This window comes from Ammodytes marinus, assembly GCF_949987685.1.
Source record: "Ammodytes marinus genome assembly, chromosome: 5".
Lineage (NCBI taxonomy): Eukaryota > Metazoa > Chordata > Actinopteri > Uranoscopiformes > Ammodytidae > Ammodytes > Ammodytes marinus.
The window spans coordinates 6511278-6535621 of NC_137234.1; the positions used below are offsets into that span (position 1 = coordinate 6511278).

The 24344-nt window shown below is 39.5% G+C and overlaps 1 protein-coding gene across 4 annotated transcripts; it reads left to right on the forward strand.

The window, feature by feature from the left end:
• Nucleotides 1–595: 595 nt before the first annotated feature.
• ampd3b (adenosine monophosphate deaminase 3b) lies at nucleotides 596–22879 on the forward strand. 4 transcript variants are annotated; one of them, XM_080027894.1, is made up of 17 exons: nucleotides 596–784; nucleotides 2213–2387; nucleotides 4563–4626; nucleotides 8903–9125; nucleotides 10151–10319; nucleotides 11078–11243; nucleotides 11421–11640; nucleotides 11862–11991; nucleotides 14472–14666; nucleotides 15095–15226; nucleotides 15694–15857; nucleotides 16570–16696; nucleotides 17301–17464; nucleotides 18554–18674; nucleotides 20305–20478; nucleotides 20905–21015; nucleotides 21491–22879. In XM_080027894.1, exons 2-17 carry the CDS (start codon nucleotides 2352–2354, stop codon nucleotides 21668–21670), a joined length of 2376 nt encoding a protein of 791 aa, XP_079884020.1. In that variant the 5' UTR covers nucleotides 596–784; nucleotides 2213–2351; the 3' UTR covers nucleotides 21671–22879. The 4 variants fall into 4 exon arrangements, with proteins under 4 accessions (XP_079884020.1, XP_079884021.1, XP_079884023.1 ...); XM_080027895.1 differs by lacking the exon at nucleotides 2213–2387; XM_080027897.1 differs by lacking the exons at nucleotides 596–784; nucleotides 2213–2387; nucleotides 4563–4626 and adding an exon at nucleotides 5045–6442.
• The last annotated feature ends 1465 nt before the right edge of the window (nucleotides 22880–24344 follow it).

The window sequence follows — 24344 nt, forward strand, 5'->3', positions numbered from 1 at the left end:
TTTATATAGTTATTCTTAATGCCTTTGTCATGGGTATGCTCAACCAGGAACTACAGCTGGCATAAGAAAAACACTACCGCTTTGTCCGAAGGGGGTGCAAGAATTACCACAAAACAAAGTTCCTTGGAGCACCTTTTAATGATAAGAACTATAAGTTGTAGTGTAAGTAGATAATTCAGGCTAACTGAGACTAACCGAGGCAATTTGTCTGCCTTTATTTGTTCTTTGTTTTTATTATCTCTTAGATGCAATTTATTATGTCTGATATTCATGTATTTTAAGCCCCTGTAAAGCACTTTCAATGGCCTTGTGTCTGCAATGTGCTATAGAAATAAACGTTCCTTGCCTTGTATTGCCTTAAATTCAGATGAAATATACTATTTATATGTAAATACAACCTGACACAGGTCTTTACGGATTCTTTTTTTTTCAGTGCAATCTTAACCATTAAGTACAAAAAAATGTATGTACAATGAAGTTCTCATCTTGAATAAACAAAGGGGGGTGCGGTCTATTTAAACAGTTCCCATGCTCTGTGAAAAACACAGTTAACAGCACTGGCTTCCTCCAGCACTTCCTCTTCTGAACTGAGCAGCCCTGATGCAAATCTCTTCCTGAAACTTGGTGATACATTCGTTCAGACTCGCAGTGAAAGAGTAAACTGGCTGGTCTTCTTCCTGCTATTAGTGGCTGCTCTGACAAGACCTTTTATCTTCTGTACCTGTGAAGCCCAATAAAAGTCACTACAGGGTGTCTACAACATTGTGTACGAGCCTTCAAAACAGTAAGTACACTACTGTCAAAATAAATGTTTGCACCTGAGTTTTTAACTCTTTTCTTTTTCTTTAGCTCTTATATCTATAGTCACTTGCCCTACTTTGTGTGGTGCTATCTGGTGAAATAGTTTAACCGTTGCTGCATTTTACTAATACAGTTTAACTTTCCTTAAGTAAAAGGTGCAAATCTCCATTCCATTCATTTTCCAGTGCTTTTTTTTTACACTATTGGAACAGTTTGTACTCATCACTGCAACAAAAAAACTGCAACAGAAGGCAACATTAAATGCATATAAAGTTAAGATTACTTATTTGAATTGTAATAATTAGGTTAAGCCAAAAACCTTCTGCTATATCCTTATGACATCACTTTATCTACTCTCTCTTAAAATGCACAGTCACCCTTAGTGTATTTCACTTTTTTTGTAAACATAAAAAAAACGGAAACAGGAACCATGTCTCTTATCTTTGTAAAAATTGACAAAAAGCCACAAACGTATGGAAGTAAATGAGTGTCATTGGATTTTGAAAATAAAAAGCCATTGAATTTTAAGCACTGAATATTTATGCATTGAAATAATGTATATGAATTTTTTGCAGCATTGAAATAATGTATCTGAATTTTTTGCCTCTGAATTTAACTCATTACATTTTAAACAACTAATTTTCACCTTTATTTTACAATGTTCTCAAATTCGAAATCAAATATTCAACGTTAAAAAATTAAACGTGCCAAATTCAACTGCAAAATCCCATGTATGTGTGGTAGCAGATTTTGCACGTGATGTATCTCTGGACTCAAATGTTGGAATACTTATTAATGCAATAGGAAACATTTGCTATAAACTTGTATAGACCTTAGTGCAATGATATATGTATATATTGAATGTGTAAACTGAAGTGTAGATTCCTCAAATGCGGATCCAACAAACCACTCAGACGGGCCCCTCTCTGTCCCCCCCACCATTCCCCCCTAAGACAGTGCTCCTACAGACAGCCTCCTGCTGTTCTGGGTCAGCCTGCCCCACCCACGATTACAATATGAATGTATATCTCAAACCTGTCTGCCTTCCAACTTGTCTCCCCCTCCCTTCTCCCACCCAGCTTACCTGTCTCCTACTCCCCCCCCCCCCGCCTGTTCCTCCACCTCAGATCAAACTGACCCCTCCCAATGGTTTACAATAACAATGTATGTACATTAGAACTGTCTGCCTCTCAGCCTGTCTCTCCTCCAAACCCACGGTTAGACGCCTCCTCGAGTAAATGTTCCTTAAATATGTGACGATTTAAGGAAAGGTTGTCACTCCTTGTAACATACATACGTGTGTTGGAACTGGTGACCACTCCGGAGTCTTCTTGCTATATTGATTGAAAATAAACCTGATGCTATACAACATATCATTGTGCTTGATTTTCTCACGACATATGAAATTCAGAGTAAAACTTTGGAGACCCAAGGAAGAGCAATCGATCATAGAATGCTAGATCGTGTTCAACAAAGAGAGCAAGTGGGAATATTAGCTTGTTGCCTTGGATACCCCTGACTGATGCAGGAAGTCAAATCAGGTTTTAGCCATGTCAAACGGCAACGCAAGTAACGATGGTGCTTCGGTGAGTACAAACATGTTTCTATATATATGCTAGCCATTATATTCTTCCCTATATAGAAACATGTTTTTTATTAACATTTAATATTGTGTATTATATGTTCTATAAACTTGGAGCCCCACATTGTCAAACAGTGCATTCCATTATCAGGCAAGAACTTGCTCTGCAGGAATTTCTTAAAAAATGCAACAAGCCATAACGTGCCGGTGCCCTTATATAGAAAAGTCAAGTTACATAAGTAAAAAGTGGCCTGATACTGGTTGTATAACATTCAAAAGAAAATTGACTGCTGCCCTACAGGGGGGAAAAGTCATCACAGAAATCGGTGTAAGGACCATGACAGGTTCTGCTAGTGTAACCTCATGTTTAAATAACGTATCTGTGTAATCAAATCACATAAAAGAACATTTTAACTAATTTCCTGGCAAAGAAAGGGCTGGTCTGCTACAAGTTAAAGGCCAACCACTAAGCCTCTGAAATCATGCACCTCACGCACTACCTTGGCTGCCAAAGCTGCTTTGGACGTTTTACATACCTTTCAGGAACATTTGAATATCTAAATATATACCAACATGTTAACGTTGCTGTCGTTGCTGAGCATCTACATTCAAAAGAGCAGCGTGGCTCCATGTTGCAATGTTTGGCTTTGTTTACATTCTCACTAAAACAGGAAATCCTAAAAACCAACAGATTTTCATTTTCACTTTCTCAACCTGGGTTTCTACTTATTTTACTCTAACAAAGTTTCCTGCATAAAAGGTGCTCCGAGGAACTTTCTATAAACTTTTTTAAAATGTCATTCTTTGCACTGATGGTCTCATTTGCTGTAACATGTAACTTATGATCACCAGAGGAAAAATTAGACTGTTTCAGAACTATTTAAAAGTTCCTCTTAGCACCTTAAATCTGAAAACATAGCCAGAGTATTGTCTCATTTTAGTCGCACTAGCAAACAAGGGGCAAACATCAATGGGCTGATTTGAGTATTTAAGAAATTGCTGATCTACTGGGATTTTCACGCACAACCATCTCTCGGGTTTACAGAGAATGGTCCGAAAAAGAGAAAATAACCAGTGAGCGGCAGTTTGGACAAAAAAAGGCCTTGTTGATGTCAGAGGTCAGAGGAGAATGGGCAAACTGGTTCGAGATGATAGAAAGGCAACAGTTACTCAAATAACACCTTGTTACAACCAAGGTATGCAGAAAACCATCAATGAACGCACAACACAAAATAATTAAAGCAGTTCTGAAGGCCAAAGGTGGTCCAACCTGGTACTAGCAAGGTGTACCTAATAAAGTGGCCGGTGAGTGTATATATATTATTATTAGCATTATTATTATTACACAGATTTCCCTCATTGCATAGGGCTAAAGTTTCAAAGTGATTCAAAATTGTCTGTTTATTTTATTTATTTCCAATACAAAAAAGACACTTGATGCAGTATGGAAAAAGTACTTCAGCGGATTTTGCCATTCTGAGAGCAGTGTGTGGGTCCTAAAGGGGCCTATACAGCACTTTAAATCTCCTTTTTCACTATAGCCCTCCTGCAGGTCTATCATTACTAACACATGTGTGGGATAGAATTGTGTAAAGCCTCTCAGTTAAGTTAGCATTTTGGCAACTTAACAAAAGTGCAACATCAATCATCTCTCACCTGCATGGAACAAATCTGGTATTTTAACATGTCTCGGCTGGTTTCTGCTCCTGTTGTTTTATTGAAATTTTTGTCTCAGTCTAAATCTTCTCACATCCTTAGCACCTTAGGCAAACTTGACCTAAATATGGAGCTGAGAAATTCTCCCTTTTCTTTTTTAAACTATCTTTTGGCATTTTCAGTGCTTTGTATTTATAGTGCAGAGAGACAGAGATGAAATGGGGCAAAGAAGGGAATGACATGCAGAGAACTGGTCGGATTCTAACCAGGTCTGCTGCGAGGACTGAGCTCTAACCACTGCAAAACTTTATAATTCTCCCTTTTTTGACTAATCTGTTCCTTGAGTGTCAATGAGACATCATCTTGTTACACTATCCAGGACAGTGGTTAAGTCAAAATACTGTATATCACTTGTGGAGACACTTTTTCTACCTTCCTTTGGTTCTGTGTCGCAGCTAAATACTCCACAAATTAACTGTGTATCAGTCCGTTGTGTATTAAAGCTGTGTTTGTTTTGGGACAGATCAAAATGAAGAAACGGGACACTCCCCTTTCTAAGCAGCAGTCCTCGCCCTGCTTAGGGAAAGGTGAGTCAATTTATGGTTTGAATATATACAAAAGGACACATACACATTCAGATGGAAAACCAACACTAAAGCTACCTAAATCGCTGTCTAATCTTGAATATTGATGTGTTTTCTTTGTTTTTACTATCTCTTAAATGCAATTTCTAATGTCTAGTCTTGACAATTGAATGCCCCTGTAAAGCACTTTGAATGGCCTTATGTCTGAATTGTGCAATATAAATAAATTTGCTCTATCTATCTATCTATCTATCTATCTATCTATCTATCTATCTATCTATCTATCTATCTATCTATCTATCTATCTATCTATCTATCTATCTATCTATCTATCTATCTATCTATCTATCTATCTATCTATCTATCTATCTATCTATCTATCTATCTATCTATCTATCTATCTATCTATCTATCTATCTATCTAATCTTGAAAATGATTATGTTAGAACTGTGATTAGGAAATAGTCTTTTAAATAGTATACCCCACATAGGTAGAATAACCTGCAGCACTTCTTACAATTAGACTAACTAATCCGTTTAATCAAATTTAAATCTATTTCGGCCGACATAGATCACAGTGACTGCATCGGTTCTCTTTGAGTGAGTGATGTTGTCTCTAAAGCCCCTTTTACACAGAGATTGCGGCATATTGACGGAACGAAAGAGCGGCAATTTGCTGGCTCTGCTTGGTTAGGTGTTATTTACACAGAACCAAGCAACGCCGGCCTGCTGGCGCATCAGTAACCCCTTTTACACAGCGTTCCGGAATGAAAGAGGTGCTTGTAAGCAGCGTCAGGTGTGACGTAAACATTTAGCGCCGCGCCGGTCAGCTGCTTTACAACAACAACACTGGCCGGTGAATTGAGAGCAGAAGTGCTGGGGCTTGCACTAAGAGGGCCGTATTTTACTGTCCCCGTGATGTGCCCGTTGATCTCGCTACGCGCTGAGTCCAACATCTCTGGGACAGTTAACCAAACTGACAACATCACTCCGCTCTTGCGTGTGTATGTGGGTGGGTATGTGACAGGTTGGCTGTGAGCGAGTCTCTTTGTGAGGGCAGATATCTGCCAATCAGACATACACATACACATACACGCAGTGTGTGAAGTCACGTTACTGTAGACAGAAATATAGTGTGGATATACGCTCAGATTTAGGATAATAATAGCGGCGGCGATCCGGTCGCAGCCTAGCTTAGCCTAGCCTAGCTTAGCCTAGCCTAGCTTTCCTACTTCATTGTACAACTTCCCCCGGGCAGAAATAGACTCATACACTCTGCAAAATGAAGCAGCGGACCTTATGATCAGCTAGATTATACGCCGTTCCTTTTATTTGGTGATTTCATCAGTCCGCCGTGGTAATGTTAAACACACGTCCTTCAACTGCTAACATGGTTGCATGTTTAGAACGTAGGCTATGGAACGTCAAACGCCCGTCTGTTCCGCATCAACAAGCTGGCCGCATTTATACAGAGAGGCGGAACTGATCGTGTCTGCAATCTTACTACACCCCGAGGTAGTAAAATTCCCGGAACAATCTCTCGCACCTTTCTTCCCCCGTTCCGCAACGGTCGCATTTATACAGCAGGGCGGAGGGCCGAAATTCCGGCATATTCCCGGCTTTCACTGGCTGTGTAAAAGGGGCTTAATATTAATGTTTATGTTTTGAATGCCGTCGGTAAGTTTTTTTCTTTCTTGCTTTAAAACATACTTGTTCTGTTGCTTCTACAAGTTTTTTTTCTTCTGATTTTATGTTATGTAATAAGGGCTTCCTTGTAAAAGAGAGCTTCAACTCATTGGCCTTCCCTGTTTAAATAAAGGTGCCGGTATATATATTTTTTTCTTATGCCCTCCATATGTCACATCCCACAGATAGCAGCTCAGATGTTAGCAGCCAGTTGTGACATACTAGCTTGGATTAGAGGCCCCTGTTGCCATGACGGTCTCAACACCCTAAAATAGAGGTAGAGAGTGGACACTTAAGAAGACAGCAGCAACAACTAGCAGCTGCATTACATACAGGCACAGGGATCATATAAACAACAGAGCGAAGCCGGGCGGAGGCAGTCAGAGAGAATAGCCAGAAGAGACACATCGTAGACACTAGACAGATACAGACACTAGACTACAGGACGGTCTTCACTGTACCAAAAGCTTTCAGCAACACTTTTCAGAGTTTTGACCCACGGCAGCGAGCGGGTGGCCGACATATCAAAATAGTGGAGCCACAAGCTAAGAGACAGAGAATCTAGAAGGGGCAGAAGCAAACACACACTGAGAGAGCCGAACATGGCTAAACTTACAGCTGAAGGTAAGACACGGATAAAGCTTCCTCTACTGGTTAAGGAGCTGTGTAGTGATACTGAAATGTACTCTGATGACAATGAACCAGTTTAGTCTGTTGAATGTCTAAAGTCTAAGGACCTGAGGCAGTGAGAATTAATAAAAGGTTCACCACCAGCTTTTAGCCAAAGTAACAGCTGAAACACGTGCTGTAAATGTACTATACAAGTTAGTTTTGGAATTACTGCAGCATTACTTTCATGTTGATTTATTCTGACTAGTCAAGCTACTTCAAGGTGGAGTCAGCGTACTGAGTGTTTGCAGTGATTTTATTTTTAATATTTAATAGACAACAAGCCTTCTCCAGAATCGCTTATCGACTTCAGATTTAAAATTCAGTTTTTCCAAAAACAATAAGCAAAAAAAACAGATCAGCATATGAATTGAAATTATATAAAGACCCCCGCCCCAGGGACATAAGCGTACTGCATTGTGTGGAACAGGTTTGTATATTCTGGGGGAATGTAGTGCATGGTCATCCTTTAGGTAGCGCAGCTGTTCCAGAAGGTTCCCGAGTACACACATGTTGACAGGAACAGGCATGACTGTTTCCTAAATATGCTAGCGGAGGAACAGGCCAAACATTGTGCCAACATGGCAGCAAATGCTTACAGTGTCATCTGTTAAGGTCTAAGATTACTCTTGAGTTTTCAGGCGGATAGAGTTGCATGTTGATCACTTAGGATGACGAGTCTGCAGCAGTGATGACTGGACACAATGGCGCTGCATATGACATACTGTATATACATATTCTGTTATTCTGGAACTGGCAGAGTGACCTACATGTGCTGCTGCAACAATAATATTATTAGTAACAGTGATGACATTGTTATCAGAATAGCCAAACATCTCCATTACTGGTGGGATGTTGCATGGCAACAGTAGTCTTCACACCTGGGGGTGGATTAAGCAAGCAAGCAAAGCTATTTAAAAAAACACTGCTCTGAAAACTCTGCTGCCCTTCATCCAGTCTGATCAACATTCAAATTCACAGGGTCTCACGTTTAAAAATAGAACCCTATCGAGAACGAGAATCAAGGTCAACACATATAAACATTACTGTTACCAAAAGGCCAAGGGAACCAAAATGATGGTATGCTAATAACTGTGGTTCTAACAACAAAAAGGGCCATGGACATTTCTTTCCCATTTAAAGTAAAAGCTAAACACAACCGTAGCCTTGTGAATTATCAGAAACTTCTGCAGATACTCTGGGAATGTTTTCTTAAGTTTGTTCCCAAGTTGATCTGCACCAGTAGTCAAAAAGACACAGACTGTTAAAAGCAAGAGGCGTTTTCCATGTTTACGTTTTTTTCTTCTTCTTGTGTTGTATACGATTCCCAGTGTAATCCAAGACAGCGTGACCCACAGTCCCCCCGCCCAGCGGGAAGCACAGTACGCACTGTGCGGCTCTAAGGAAGCGAGGACCGGGATCAACTGTGTTTACTGTAACTTGCCTGACACATTTGCAGGAACACATAGCCAGCACTGAAACATAAGTAAGACACTTAAGACATGTTTACCGGTGTGAGTTTAGATGACGCCTTGCGAGACGTGCCAGGTTCGCGCCTTAACCCCTAAAACCTGCTGACCGAATTCAATATCATTGGTCTCACGTCATCTCGTCTTTCGGGATCTCCCTTTACTCCACCACACTAGGATAATGTTATTCCTCCTTTCACTGCAGCTATATGTCATCAGATTTACGAGATGGTATATAACGTGATAGCAAGCTGCTAAGATACGAAAAACCATGTTATTCAGCAAAACTGTAGTCTAATGTTAAAGTACACAAACCATAAGATTAAAAACTACTTCAGCAATATCTGCTAATGACTGCAATGATAAATTATTCCACAATATCACACAGTAGAAACTACTTTTAAGAAAAAAACAGACTTCTAATCTCTAACTCAAATCTTTATCAACTCCCTCAGAAATGCCGCGGCTTTTCCCCAAAATATCAATGAGTGAGGTGGATGAGAGGGTCCGTCTGATGGCGGAGAAGGTGTACGCCTCTGCCCTGAAGGAGGAAGACTCTAAGGACGCTATGGCTAGATTCAACATCCCGGAGGACTGTCCCATAGGTCTGCATGAGGACAGGGAGCGCGCCATGCAGAAAGAGCTGGCCGAGCAGCAGTCTCAGGAGACAGTTAAGAGGTAGGGAATGAAAATGGGTTTGATTAAATGTACCTCTCTTTCTGCACTATTTATGTACAATATACAGCTCTGGAAAAAAATAAGAGACCACTTCAAATGTTAAGTGTCCCTCGTTTTATTATTTATAGGCATATGTTTGAGTAGAATGAAAATTTGGGATTTATAATATAAACTACTGACAACATTTATATCAAATTCAAATACATTTTTTGTCATTAAGAGCATTTCCATTAAGGAATGTAGAGATGAAGATTTAAGAAAAATCCAGACTGGTCTCTTAATTTTTTCCGGAGCTGTAAATATATTATTAATACAGGGGTGTCCAAACTTTTTTCACTGAGGGCCACATACAGAAAAATCTACGAAGGGCCGGGCCACTTTGCAAAAATAACACATTCATCAGGACATGTAGCTGCTCTGATGTTTAGTTTCATAGTGTCTTCGTAAATTGTAATCCTTCTTCACGGCAACACTTTACTTGCACATTAAAAAGATACATCCCCCCTCTTGTTAAATACCATTGATACACCCAGTGTTTTCTGCTTTTACGTCTAATGTCCAGCTTGGTGAAAATAGTAGCCAGCTGAGTTCCCGCCCCTCCAAGAGAGGTCCGGGGGTATGCCCCCCTGGGAGATTTTTTAAAGTTTTTAAAGTGAAATGCATGAATCTGGTGCACTTTGAGAGGGAAATTAAGAGGCTAAAGCTGAAGAATTTTGTATGAAAAAAAATGTAAACACTGTCAAATGAATTAGAAGCTATTGGAGAAGGACACATGGATTTTCCATAATAATATTAATTTAAATTAAAATATTATGCAGGGTCCTCTGGGATGGCCTTGGTGCTCTTTTTCTTTTATGGGACATATTTCTCTGTAATATAATGAGTGCATTTAGATTATTTAAAAATTAAAAGGGCCATATTGCATTATATTTTTAAAATCGGCCGCGGGCCAATAAAAAGCGGGCCGTAGTTTGGACACCCCTGTATTAATATATATTAATTCTTGTCTTCTGGTTTGTCACCAGGAAGAAGAACTTCATGTTGAAGCGTTCCCAGTCGATATCTTTGCAGAGTGGTGACTGGCCCCTGTCTTCGACTCCCCCAAATCTCACCCCGATCACAACGGAACCTTCTCTCACAGACAACTTCCCAGACTTCCAGAGAGTAACCATCAGTGGAGACTACTGTGCAGGGGTAAACATAATTTATACTAAAATATTTAATATGAACATGCAACTGTCAATTAATTTCAAACCAGAAAATAAAATTATTTTTGTTGTTGTTTTTCAATTCTTACGATTGGATCAGTTTTGGCCAAAGGGTTTCAGAGGAAAGCTCCTGTTTTTACCAAAATCTTAAGAGTTAATCCTCTGTACTAGGGGTTGGCAGTACACCTGTACTGCCAACCCCTAGTGTGTGATGTCACACTAAAATATGGATTTTGCATTACTGTCATCACCGTGATAAATAAATTATTAATATCCTAGTTAGCTACTGTAACCTGAACTCTACATACTACGGCTGACCAAAGTCACATGACTACCACACACTTTTTGTGTGATTGCGGCAGAATGCCAGTACTGCTCTCATTGGAAAATATATTCCCAGTGAATGGTCTACTTACCTATGAAATCTTAAATAAATTCATATATTCATTTCATTATAACCCCCTACCCCGAAGGAAAATATCTTACTTTTTTTTTTAAATACAATTTACAATACAATCTGCTATTAAGAGCAAGTGATGCTTAAGAGCTGTGGACCTCTAATGAGGCTGTTAAATGTTGCCTTTAGCCTGATGTAATGCAACCCCAGAGAGAGTATGCATTTAGCTGTGTAGCATAGCTTTGGCTAATAATTAGAATTCTTAAAAGAGATAATGTCAGATAATTTATTGGAGGTAAAAAAAAAACATAACTAGACTAACCTAAAATTTCCCATCGCGTTTACAGATCACAGTAGAGGATTATGAACAGGCAACAGAGAGTATCCTTGGGGCGCTGTTCATCAGAGAGAAATACTCAAAGCTGGCCTACCACCGCTTCCCCAGAACCTGTGCAAAGTTCCTATGCAATGCTAAAAATGAGAAATGGAGTGAGGAGAGTGAGGCTCTGCCAGGTAAGGGCATTTAAAAACAAATCCCATTATTATAATTCTGAGACTTGGATTTGAGGCAAAATAAAGATTATGATACACTTTTCATGGTGGTAATGTTAATGCAGTTTTTCTCCTCTGTGTAAAGCATTCCGTGCAGATTACATGGTGAGTCCTTATTTGTCATTTTTGTGTTTGTAGACATGTGGCCTTCCCCTCGCGAAGGGGAGGACCCTTACTCATTGGAAGGTATTCCTGAGGACCTGAACTACGTGCTGCAGATGAAGGACGGCATAGTTCATGTCTACGACAATGCCGAGGCCCTGAAACAACAGCAGCCCCACAGCCTGCCTTACCCCGACCTCGAGACCTTTGCCATAGACCTGAGCCACGTCCTCGCAATGATAGCTGACGGCCCCACGTGAGTACACAAACATTTTGAATGCATTTCACAAATTTTACACACAGCTTTTTCACTGATATTTCACAAGACAGTTTGAATAGTTCCCCCTTTCCGAGCGTGTAGACAGTACGCTTTGACCAGATGATTAGCCAACATGGTGGTGTTGAAAACAGGTTCTCTAAAGATATCATCTCTTGAAATGCTCAACTGACCTTCTGTTGTTGTGTGTTGCTTCACAGGAAAACCTACTGTCACAGACGGTTAAACTTCTTGGCATCTAAATTCTACCTTCACGAGATGATGAACGAAATGGCAGAAATGAAAGAGCTGAAATGCGTTCCACACAGAGACTTCTACAACGTCAGAAAGGTCGGTTGGTATTTTTCCGTCCAGTTCAGTATGCAAACAATTAGGAGCTAAATAAAACCTCTGTATCAGAATATATGTAACACGACTCATCTGACCGACAATGCCTCAATCTGAAGGGCAACAACTCAACACCTCTGTTCTCCAGGGATGGTCTTGTTATGAAAACCCTGCACAACACTTTATATAGACCATTATAAACTCCTGTGCCCCCCGCTTATACCATGTGTACCCAGTGTATGTGATGGATATTTACCACTGAGTAGTTCTACAGTTTGTCTTTACCCCTTGCAATGTGAGATAATCATATCTGTAATACTGATTCTCTACCTTTTTCTTTAAAGCTGGGGTATATGATTTCTGATTGGTCAAAGTTAACATGAGCTGACACTTTGACCAATCAGAGCGAGGCTCAGATTCTCTGTCCTTATTGGCTGTTGGGACTGTCCATTCACTTTGACACGACTTTCTTGGTGTAGAGCAGGGGTATTCAACTAAAATTCAAATAGGTCCAGTTAGAGAAAATGTCCTCAAGAAAAGGTCCGGAACATCATAATGTCTAACTTGCGTTATGATTCAGTGTGATATATAGTGAAGTAGCCTAGTAGTTGTATCAACGTCTGCATGTAATTAACAACTGACTGTCAGATCAATATAGAAAGAACAATTCAAAAACATTTCAACAATATTTATTCTCACTTTTAAATAATTATAGATATATAATACTGAAGATATATGTATTAGTTAAGTGACTCAACTGAAACTAATCTCTTCATAGAGAAGGGCTGCAATGGTGAAAATAAATATAATAATAATCTTAAAATAAAGATAAAATATATAATTCATTTTTGAAAAATTAAATAATTTTGAGAAATATTTTCAATGTATCATTTCTAAACTTCACTATACCTACTATGTTTGTTTAACATAGTAATCTCCCACTTTGTCTAATACTGGATTTTTATTTTGCAATTTTGAAAAGCTCTGAAAAAGTGACATGTCAGAAACTAAACCCCTGTAGGGGGTCTGGGGGTTTCCCCCCCAGTAATTTTTTTTTGTGTTTTTAGAATGTAATCGGAGCATTCTGGTGCATTCTGGGGAAAATAATAAAAGAAAAGGTCAACATGTAATATAGTTAAGATGAATAGAAAAATTAACAAAACAACATAACTTGCTAGCAGCCAGATAACTGGACTGAGGGACGGATGACCACTAGCTTTCGCTAATGTTAGTGGGGGCTACTGCCAAATGTCTTGCTAAAAAATTAACCTGTATTTATAAATTCTGCCATTACTAAGAATATGTAAAACTTAAAATGTAGATAATTGAAACTACATACAAATTTTTTTTTTAAATAATGTTTTTCCTGTTGCTGTTGTGGGCAGTAGATGCAGTGCTGCTGGCGATTGGTGATTATGTCAATCTTATGTCTGTGTCATTCACACATAGGTCTACATCAGGGTAATAGAGAGTCCACATGATTGCACCTTGACCGGTTTTCACCAGTCTTACAAAAGGGGAAAAAACCATAGATAGTAAATAATAGGAAAAAACTCAGCTGTTGATCGCTCGTTAACTCGCTCGCGACACACGGAGCCGGTGAGCGAGCGGGCGAGCGAGAGAGAAAGCTGTCTCTCACTCTCCTCCCGCTGTCTTTCTCACTCTAATCTGATTTATTTCGCTGAAATTCTCGTAATTCTTGCACTTCTCTCTGTCATATCTCGCATGATAGCTCACTGTCTCTGTCTGTGAGCCAGCCTGAGCCGGGAATGCACAGATTCGATTGGCTGCCTGAGTAGCAGGAGGCGGGATGGCTCAACTCGAAAGCATTTCCTGATTCGCTAAACCAGTACCGTAAAGTCTAGAAAAGCTGCGCCGGTCAAAATAGAAGCGCCCCGTCAAAATTTTAAATACTTAAATAATTGATTGACTACAGGTCCGGGTCCGTATAGGACGGCGTCTGGGTCCGGACCCGGACCGCGGTCCGCCTGTTAGTGACCCCCGGGTAGAGCATGTCAGGGAGGGACCATAGGGGAGGGCCCAAAGAGAGCAAGTGGAGCGGTTGAGGTATTTGGATTCGAATCTCTATCCCAACTGCCATTTTCTCCCCAAATCCTCCACCCCAGCTTTAAATCACTGTCCATTTGTTATCATACATAAACGACACACTTTAAACGGCAGCAGTGACACGTTGCCACTGACCAGCCTTTATTGCTCTTGGTTTTTTTTGGGGTGTTTAAAAAAGCGCACTTCCGTTTGTATTTGTGTTAGCACCTCGGTCCTAAAGAAAATATATTTCGTTTATATATTACCACGTACTGTATGTAGATGAAGGACAAATAAATAAACTTGAAGGTGCTGTCATTCTTAAGCAGAAGTTGTTTCTAGCTTCTCTAGCGTCTAGCAAACGTTTGTTGATCTATTGTAACTTAGCTCGATAAAGTCGTGCACATTGTCAATGTTTGCTTTCGTGTCAAACACAGGTGGACACACATATACACGCTGCCGGGTGCATGAACCAGAAGCATCTGCTGAAATTCATAAAGACCACGAGCCAGACGGAGGCAGATCGCGTGGTTGGGGAGAAGGGCGGTCAGAAGATCACACTCAAGCAAGTTTTCGAGAACCTTAAAATGGACCCGTACGACCTCACTGTAGACTCTCTGGATGTGCACGCTGTAAGCAAAAAATAAATGTAGTGTTCTTAAAATACTGAAGTATTTCCAGGGAACATTTCTCTAGACTTCTGCCAGATACTTTTAAGCCTTGTATCATTTATGAACTCTAAATGTATAATTCTTAGATCACGTAATAATCACAAACTAATCCCATGAGCATGCCTGGAAGTTATTATTCATTTACAAATAGCTACAGCTCATTAAAATAACCTGGACTTTATTGAAACAATGATGTAATAATGGACGTTCATTCATTTCATATGATGTTACGCAATCACTTTCTATGTTACCATGCGAGGTCCTTTCAAATGTGCAATCTGAAAATAATCAAAATCAGTCATTTTGTTGGAATGAGAACGTGCTCATCAGTACAGAAGATTCACACTCTCTCTCTCCCTCTCTCTCTCTCCATGATTTACTTGTTCCAGGGAAGACAAACATTTCACCGGTTTGACAAGTTCAACTCCAAATACAACCCAGTGGGCGCCAGCGAACTGCGAGAGATCTACTTGAAATCAGATAACTACATCAAAGGAGAATACTTTGCACGTCTCATCAAGGTGTTGTATGAGTTTTAAAAAGGAAAAAATTTCACAGCAAAACAAAAACATATTATAGTTCTCTGCATGCCATTCCCCTCTCTGCCACATTGCAACTCTGTCTCTCCAAACTATCAAATAAAATGATCCAAAAAACAATAGTGCATGCATCGGTAAACAATCTGGTTGCGATAAACTCTCTCAACACAGCGAAAGGTGTTCACTTTATTCAGCTTTTTTGCCTTTTATTTAAATAGAATTTTTTCTTCTCTTCCAAACATATGTGTTTCTGCAATGTACATCTTTGGCGTATTTTGTGGAAATTTTACCAAAGATCTCAATCCTCTATCATGATTGGTTGTAGACGACTTTCAGCAACTGGTGAATTACAGAACTATACGTTATCTCTCTAGTCAAGAAACTAGTAACTTCTGCATTCTCAAAAAACATCACCAACTTCCTGTGTGGTTTATATGCGTCTGTTTCAGGAAGTGGCGAAAGATCTTGAGGAGAGTAAGTACCAACACGCAGAGCCCCGTTTTTCGATCTATGGCCGCTCTGCCAGTGAGTGGGACAGCCTGGCAACCTGGTTCATCCAGCACAAGCTCTACTCACCCAACATGAGGTGGATGATCCAAGTCCCCAGGATCTAGTAAGTTCTCAGTGAAAAACTGGGAGTACGCAAACACGGTTCTATTAACACAAACCAAGGGTCTATGGGTACATTTAAATGCCAGGGGCTTAAGGGGTGGGCGATAAATCCTGAAAATGATAACCATATTTGAGAGATATTTGGGATAGCAAAATGTCTGACTATATATATAAAATAAAATAATTAACAACATTTTATTGGTGATTGCAGTTTACGGGCAGCAACATGTATTAGTGCAAACAAAAACAACCTTATTGTGGTTTACCGTTTTTCAAATTGTGTAGCTATATCATTGATATTGCAATATGATACATTAAAGTGTAAACTGGTATTGTCGTGGACAGTACGATATGTGGCACAGTCCTGGGGCTCTTGTAAAGAAGGCATTAAAAAAGCCACATGACACAAACTTTTGCAACATTATTGCAGCTATGGCAATAAGCCATACCAAAGTCTACTAATAAAACCATGACTGCTCTACACAGTTATGTTGCTTTCTGTTTTAAATAAGCAATGAGGACGTTCAGATTGTTTATTTAATCTTCAATTATCATTAAGAAGATAAATTGTAATGTCCTGTGTTGCCAAAACTTCACAATCAAGTGAATGATTTACATAACTCATTAGGCTGTCCTGATGAGCAAAACATTCTTTAGTGTTTGTGTTGTCTGTACGTGATGTTGAGTTGATTTATCTTCCATTTGTCTTTCAGTGACATTTTCCGGTCAAAGAAGTTAGTGCCAAACTTTGCAAAGATGCTGGAGAACATTTTCCTCCCGCTCTTTGAGGCTACAGTCAATCCTCAAAAGCACAAGGAAACACACGTCTTCCTAAAATACGTAAGTTCTTTAAAAGGGTTGAATCTCTAAGAGGAAACATTCTAAAAGGTGCACTATGCAATTTCAGAGGGGGATTTGTTTACATTCACAGAGCATGCAGTTAGTTTACAAAACATATTTACTCTACATGTTATTCTTAATATTGAATAATTCTATGTCATGAATAGAAACTTAATTATTTTGAGGAACCTTGAACCAAATGTAACACTAGAATATGTTTGTAAACCAAACTGCGGGCCCTGCTGCTATACACAACGACAACAGTGAAGCAGTAACTTTTCAGGAAGCTTTCTAACTTCAAACAGTGTTCCAGGGATCCCATCTTCCTGGGAGGAAAGTTTGTTTATTCAGTTATGAGAATATACCTTAGAAAATGTTCACTTCTCTGACACACCCAAAGTTACATAGTGCACCTTTAAGCAACATATCTGCTTTATCCCTTAATGACAGCCAAACTACTACTATTCTTTGTGAACAGACTGAGCATACAAAATTTAAAACGCCCAGTTAAGCTAGTTCTTTTTAAACTGATGAAGAAACACGCATGGTGGTTGTGTAACATTTGTTTTGGACGTGTGCCGATATTATCTTTGTCATCCGTTAGGTAACAGGGTTTGACAGTGTGGATGACGAGTCCAAACACAGCGACCACATGTTCTCTTACAAGAGCCCGGCACCAGAGGGGTGGACCACGGACGATAACCCTCCCTACACATACTATCTGTTCTACATGTATGCCAACATTATGGTGCTCAACAACTTGCGCAAGTAAGGCCTGCATGTTTGTGCTTGAAACAGGATTTTTTTCTATGAGTGGTTTCTGTACAGTGGATTGTAAACACACTTATCCCCTTTAGTTTCTGTTGCTGACTTCTTGGAAACTTGTTTGGAAAGTTGAGTAGTGTTTAAAGCTATAGTGCGTAACTTTTGCGTAACATGAGGAATTTCTGAGTAATTACAACAACACTGTAGGTGCATCTACGTGAGGTAAGCCTCCGGTGACTGGGCATGGATTTTAAACCTTCTTCTGTACGTCCAGGTTTTTTTCTTAGCAGTAGAATCAACAACTGAATTCTTGGCAATTCTTGGGATTTAACCATAGATAGTAAATAATATGGATGTAGCATCCGGGCTGACCTCAGTTATTCACACGGCATCCAATAATCCTGGTTTGTGTGCGTCGCCATCTTGTGAGATTTTTACTCCGCCTCACTCCTCTTGCCGAAAAGGGGAATCGACGTCACGTCGGGGGGAGGGAGATAGCTGACGTATACCTCCGAGGCAAAGTGAGGGACAACGGGCGGAGAGCTGTCACTCAAGAGATCGCGCCAATACATTTTAACCTCCAAAAGAATAAAAACTAGCGTGGGCCAAAACAATTCACCCCCCTCAGTGTTGTCATGGAGATATGACCTAAACATACAGACTAAAATGGTTTTGTGGCCCAGGCTGTAAATAGGTTTAATAAGACTTTGAAAACTAAACAAGTGAGTCAAAGAAAAACTGCTCGTCTTGGCGCCACCCCCAGTGGCACTTTCTGGTTACTACAGTTGTAGGTCACTTCCTTATTGGATGCCGGTAAAAATCGCTGAGGTTGGGGCTTGGATTTAACTGAGCTCCTGCGGCAGTGTCGGGTGGGAGGCATCAGTTTGTAAACGCTGCCACATTTAAAAATACATCGAGAGTTATGTGGAATTGATAGGCTTTATCAACTTTCTGTCAACTTGTTTGGCAATGGCTTGAATATAACTGACATTCATTAATATGAAAAAGTTACACACTATAGTTTTAAAAGAGACAACCCTTATGAAATGCTCATATCTTACTGCTGGAAATACATCATTTGTTTCTCCAAAGGGAGCGAGGACTGAACACCTTCCAGTTCCGTCCCCATTGTGGCGAGGCCGGCTCCATCACCCACCTGGTTTCAGCCTTCCTCACGGCTGACAACATCTCCCATGGACTCAACCTCAAGAAGGTGACGTCTTAAATTCATACTGAAAAGGATCTTTGTCCAATAGAGTAAATGTTTATCATATGAATATATTACTAGGCTGACAGTCCTATAGTTTCGATTGATTTTAAAGGTATGATTGTGTCATGCATATACATTATGCCAGCCCAAAAAGGCTTACAAGACACCATTTTTAACAAAAAAAAGACCAGAAACGGTTGTAATACTTTCTTTAGCAACGAAACAAGACGCCAGATTATAAACACTGAAAGTAAACAACTATTCTATTCTGTCTTCATCAGCGCTCCAAAACATTGTAGTATTTTGAACAGACATTTAATTTATCAGAATAATTCTCAGCACACATCTTAAAAGGACTTAAACTTAATCACAAAGTTTACAAATTTACAAATGCCTGTTACCCTGGGCTGCTTTTAACAGTCCCCTATGGAAAATGTTATATTATTATTTCAACCACAGATAGTCCAGTACCTTTTCTTCAGTAACCTCCTCAAATAGCTACATAGCATCACTCGCATTACTGTGACTGATATGTGTGCTGCTTGATTCTGTAATGTGTGTGAGTGTGATACGTCCAGGGCCGCCTTTATGCACGGGCTTACCTGGGCTGAAGCCCCAGGGCCTACGAAGATTAGGGGCCTCTCAAAAAAAAAAATAAAAAATAAAAAAAAATTCTGTCTCAATATAGGCCCCTGATCTAAGAAGGCCCCGAATATTGTCATTTAAAACAATAAATTATTGACTGGCTCATGATAGGCCCCTAATCTTCGTAGGGGGGCGGGCGTACGGAGAACAGGGGCCTATCATGAACCAGTAAAGAAAAAGGGAAAAAAAATCACATTATTTTTTGGCCTATGAAGATCAAGGGGCCTATCATTCACCAGTAAATTTTTGTTATTTTTGTTTAAATAACATTGTTCGGGGCAACGCAGATTAAGGGCCTATATTGAGTTGAGCCATTAAAAGCAAAACGAAGAATTCAAAGAGAGACGTAGCTTTGGGATAAGGGATTATTTAAAAAAAATTGGAATGCTGAATGACTGGGTTTTTTAAACCTTTGTATTTTTGTTTCTGCTTTTTGGTATTTCTGTGTCTCCAAATTATTCCAGAAAATAGCTCACATAGGACACAGTTGATTTAGCCTTAGTTTTCTTCTCAAAGTGCACCAGATTGATGCATTTTACTTTAAAAAGGTTCAAATTTTTCTTCCGGGGGGGCATGCCCCCGGACCCCCCTAAAAGGTCCTGGGACCCCACCGCTGTCTCCTCAATAACTTGTGTGTTTGGTTATTAAAAGTCATTAGACCAGGAGGGGGTTATTTACATGTTACCTTAAGTGATTTTGTATTTCATCAATAGAGATATTGTGGTGTAGACAAACATGGCTTTAACACATCTGTATTGTAAGACCGCCGCCCGGGGGGGCCTACAAAACCTCTCAGCCCCAGGGCCTAGTGGCAGGTAAAGGCAGCCCTGGATACGTCTGTTGTTGATTATACAGTGTGAGTATTGCTTATGTTTGTTGACTGCTTTTTGTGTTTTTTAAGATACTGTCATGTGCCCCCTTTAAATGGCCCCCCAGGGACGAATAAAGTGATTTGAATTGAATTAAACCTCTTCCTCCTCCTATTTAGAGTCCAGTGTTGCAGTACCTGTACTACCTGGCCCAGGTCCCGATCGCCATGTCTCCACTGAGCAACAACAGCCTGTTCCTGCAGTACTCCAAGAATCCTCTACGGGAGTTCCTCCAGAAAGGCCTGTGTGTGTCGCTGTCCACCGACGACCCCATGCAGTTCCACTACACCAAGGTCAGAAACATAGGAACGAGAATGGATCAATCATACAATTCATTTTTCTCATAATCACTTTAACCAACTAAGAATTAGTCTTGGTGACACTAGGCCATAGACTTCTTTGCGACGACGAGCTGTTTAGCAGAAATCAGCTGATAGCTAGCGGCTAGCTGTTGCTTAACTAGGCGACGCTTCTAATTATTCATGAATCTAAATCTCTTGTAAATGGTAAATTAACTCCACTTTTATAGCGCTTTTCCCTGGTTTTTCACAGACCCAAAGCGCTGTACATTGTTGTACACATTCACCCAATCACACATACATTCATATCACTTCGACATGTGGCGGGGAGAGGGGGGGATCGTAGAATGATAAGAGTGTGAGTGTTAAAAAAAAATCTTCAAAACAGTTTATCACAAATGTTCCTTTGAACCCTCTCAGGAAGCCTTGATGGAGGAGTATGCCATTGCAGCCCAGCTGTGGAAGCTGACCACCTGTGACTTGTGTGAGATAGCCAGAAACAGTGTATTGCAGAGCGGACTTTCACATCAGGTAAAGTTTTTTATTTTCACTAACCTGACAAGACTAGCTTTATGGTAAAAACGCACCTCAGTTAATAGGCTTGAATGATGATTCAAATGCTATGTTATCACTGTCAGTAGCAGAATGACTTTTTAGACAGCCTAGAAAAATGTGATAAGGCTAGTCTTGTGAACTATGACCCTGAGTAAGTGAGTCTGCCAAAACCGATATGTATTTGAGAATTTAAAAAACCTGTGACTTGCTGACTTTCATTAAGTTTGTAACACACACATATACAGTATGTTCCTAGTATTGTGACAAAGAATTAACTGCTAGACATTTTACAGTTTACTTGTTGGCGCCCTCTGGTGGACAAATTATGTAAAACTGACAAGACTAGACATTTGGAAAATATATTTTTGGTATTAAAAGAGCATCCAATACTTTAAAAAAAATTCACATCTGAAATAACTGACACATTTTCCTTCTGCTCTTTCCTCTATAGGAGAAGAAACACTTCATTGGTGCCAACTACCTCCAGGATGGACCGGAGGGGAATGACATTCGGCGGACAAACGTGGCGCGAATCCGTATGGCCTACCGTCACGAGACATTGTGCAATGAGCTCAGTTTTCTAGTGGACGCAGTGAAGGCGGATGCTGCCATTACCAGGATCAATGAATGACTAAGGAAACTGTAACACAAACGTCCCCCAAATAATTCCTTAATGATAAAGTGCATAGGATATACCACATTAACCTTTTCTTCTCTTTTTTATATTCTTATAGAAATTCCCGATTTCAAAAAAGGGGCTGCTGAAATGTATTTCATGTAGCACTATACAAACTTAGTTTTTAAACTGTATTCAAAGCTCTATCTTTGAAAATGTGTCAATCACTGTGTGTGTGTGTGTGTGTGTGTGTGTGTGTGTGTGTGTGTGTGTGTGTGTGTGTGTGTGTGTGTGTGTGTGTGTGCGCGCGCTTGGTAAGCACTGAGTAAGTGCACTGAACAAATCAATGATTGGATGTGCCAAAATTTCCTTCAAATAAACAACAAAAAAACTGAAGTAATTTTCTTTTGTGCCAAAGATGAACAATTAAAAGTCAGCGCACAGCTTACATCTGTTATGTTAGAAACCACACACCAAGCCAGAAATCTTGGTGTTGTCATAGATTCCGGCTTGAATTTCAAGAAACACATTAAATCAATTAATAAGTCAGCCTGCTACCACCTTAAAAACATATCAAGAATTAAAGGGCTTATGTCTCAGCAAGATTTAGAAAAACTTGTCCATGCATTTATCTTCAGTAGACTTAATACTGTAACAGTGTCCTTGCTGGCCTTCCAAAAAAATCTATCAGACAGCTTCAGCTAATTCAGAATGCTGCTGCTCGAGTCCTCACTAGGACCAAAAAAGTGGATCACATTACCCCAGTTCTGAGGTCTTTACATTGGCTTCCTGTCATTCAAAGAATTGATTTCAAAATACTGATATTGGTTTATAAAACCCTAAATGGTTTAGGGCCAAAATACATTACTGATCTGCTGATACGTTATGAACCGTCCAGCGCCCTTAGGTCGTCTGGGACAGGTCTACTTACAGTCCCCAGCGTTAGGACAAAACAAGGAGAAGCAGCTTTTAGTTTTTATGCACCAAATATCTGGAACAAACTCCCAGAGAACTTGAGGTCTGCTGCAATTCTCAGTTCTTTTAAATCGAGTCCGAAGACTTTTCTGTTTCCATTTTAACCTGTAATTTTTCTTTTATTTAAATGTTCTACTTCTATTAATTTGCTTATAAATGTTTTCTAATGTGTTTTATGTATTTTAATCTTGCCCCTGTGAATTGTGCTATATAAATAAACTTGCCTTGCCTTACCTTGGTTTTATTGAGGCAGATGCTTGTTTTCTTTTGAAAGGTATGGTGGGATTTGGATAAAAATTCAAAAAAACTGATTCAGAATCGACACATATTTAGTAGCAGTATAGGCTATTAAAAAGATTTTCACCACCAAGTGTTATAATTGCTAAATTGGCTGTGGCACTGTCTGAATTGTGTTCTGTGACTTGAATGTATTGCAGGAGTATCTGGTCAAAGATTAAGTGTAGGAAACAAATATTTTAGGCTTTTTCACACTGTACTATGTCAATGCATGCTGATCTTTAAATAAGTGACTAAGGAAAATATTCGCAGACTGATTAACTAGTTTTGTAAGAGATGTGTGTTGAAATTAGTGTAACAAACCCCTCATATAGGCCTACTCACATTAGTGAACTGATCACAATTATTTTCTGTTTTATATTTCTCAATTTTGATAATTTAAAAAAGGATGCAGAACACTCAGTTGTCTGTGCATGTCTTTTTGCATTCTTAAGAATTTGAAAAGATTAACATTCTTATGCTAATTTAAGATTTATTTTCAAATTAGTGAATTGACTGCGTTTAAAAATAAATTGTGTTCATATCTGTAGGAGCCCTGTAACTTAAAATGTGAATGTTGTCATTTCAGGCTAGGTCGTTAGCTAGCCTAGCTTAAACTTGCCCCGTCATTTTGCCATGGACATTTAGCCCACTGCTCTAATAAACTGAACTTTTTTTAGGGTTAAATTCTTATTAAATAAATAACTGCATTGACCAATGGAGAAGTTAACTTCTCACACACACACACACACACACAGTTCATGTTGACACTGACCTACCTCTTCCATCATCTCACGTCCACTGCAGTCCAACGTTAAATTGTATTCCTAGCTAAATAGAAGAATATATCCTATTTGAATATTATTCACATAAGGCTTACATGATATAGGCACCAATACAGCGAAATTTTGAGCATCTAACTGAAAGACTTATTGAATATAGTTCGAACTCACTGTTAGCTCCTATAACTGTAGTAAAGTCACGGTATTTCAATATGTCTGCAGCCCAGTTAGCATGTTTAACTTGATAGCTCAGTTAGCTCATGTGTAAATTTTTTAGGGAATTGGATATAATAGAATGAAATCAGACCCTAACCCAAAGACATACTTCAAGGAAGGAGGATTTTTGAATGAATAGCAATATAGGCCTACTGAATAGGCTATGTCCTTCTTTACTTTACTGCCCTGCACTGGCTAGCCTACTTTAGAATCCACAGCTATGAAATGCTGGTATATCTGCAGCACTGTAACACTGATATGTTATTTTAAACTCCAGTCTTTCAGTTAAAATTTAATCTATTCCGTCTTATTTCTCAATCTTGTAAATTGTTTTTTCTTTTTGTCCTAACCCAGGGGAGAATGATGCCTAATTTTGTTTGTTCCGTTTCATCTCTTGGGACTATTTTGTTGCTAGGTGGGGGCATGGGGGGATGTGTGTT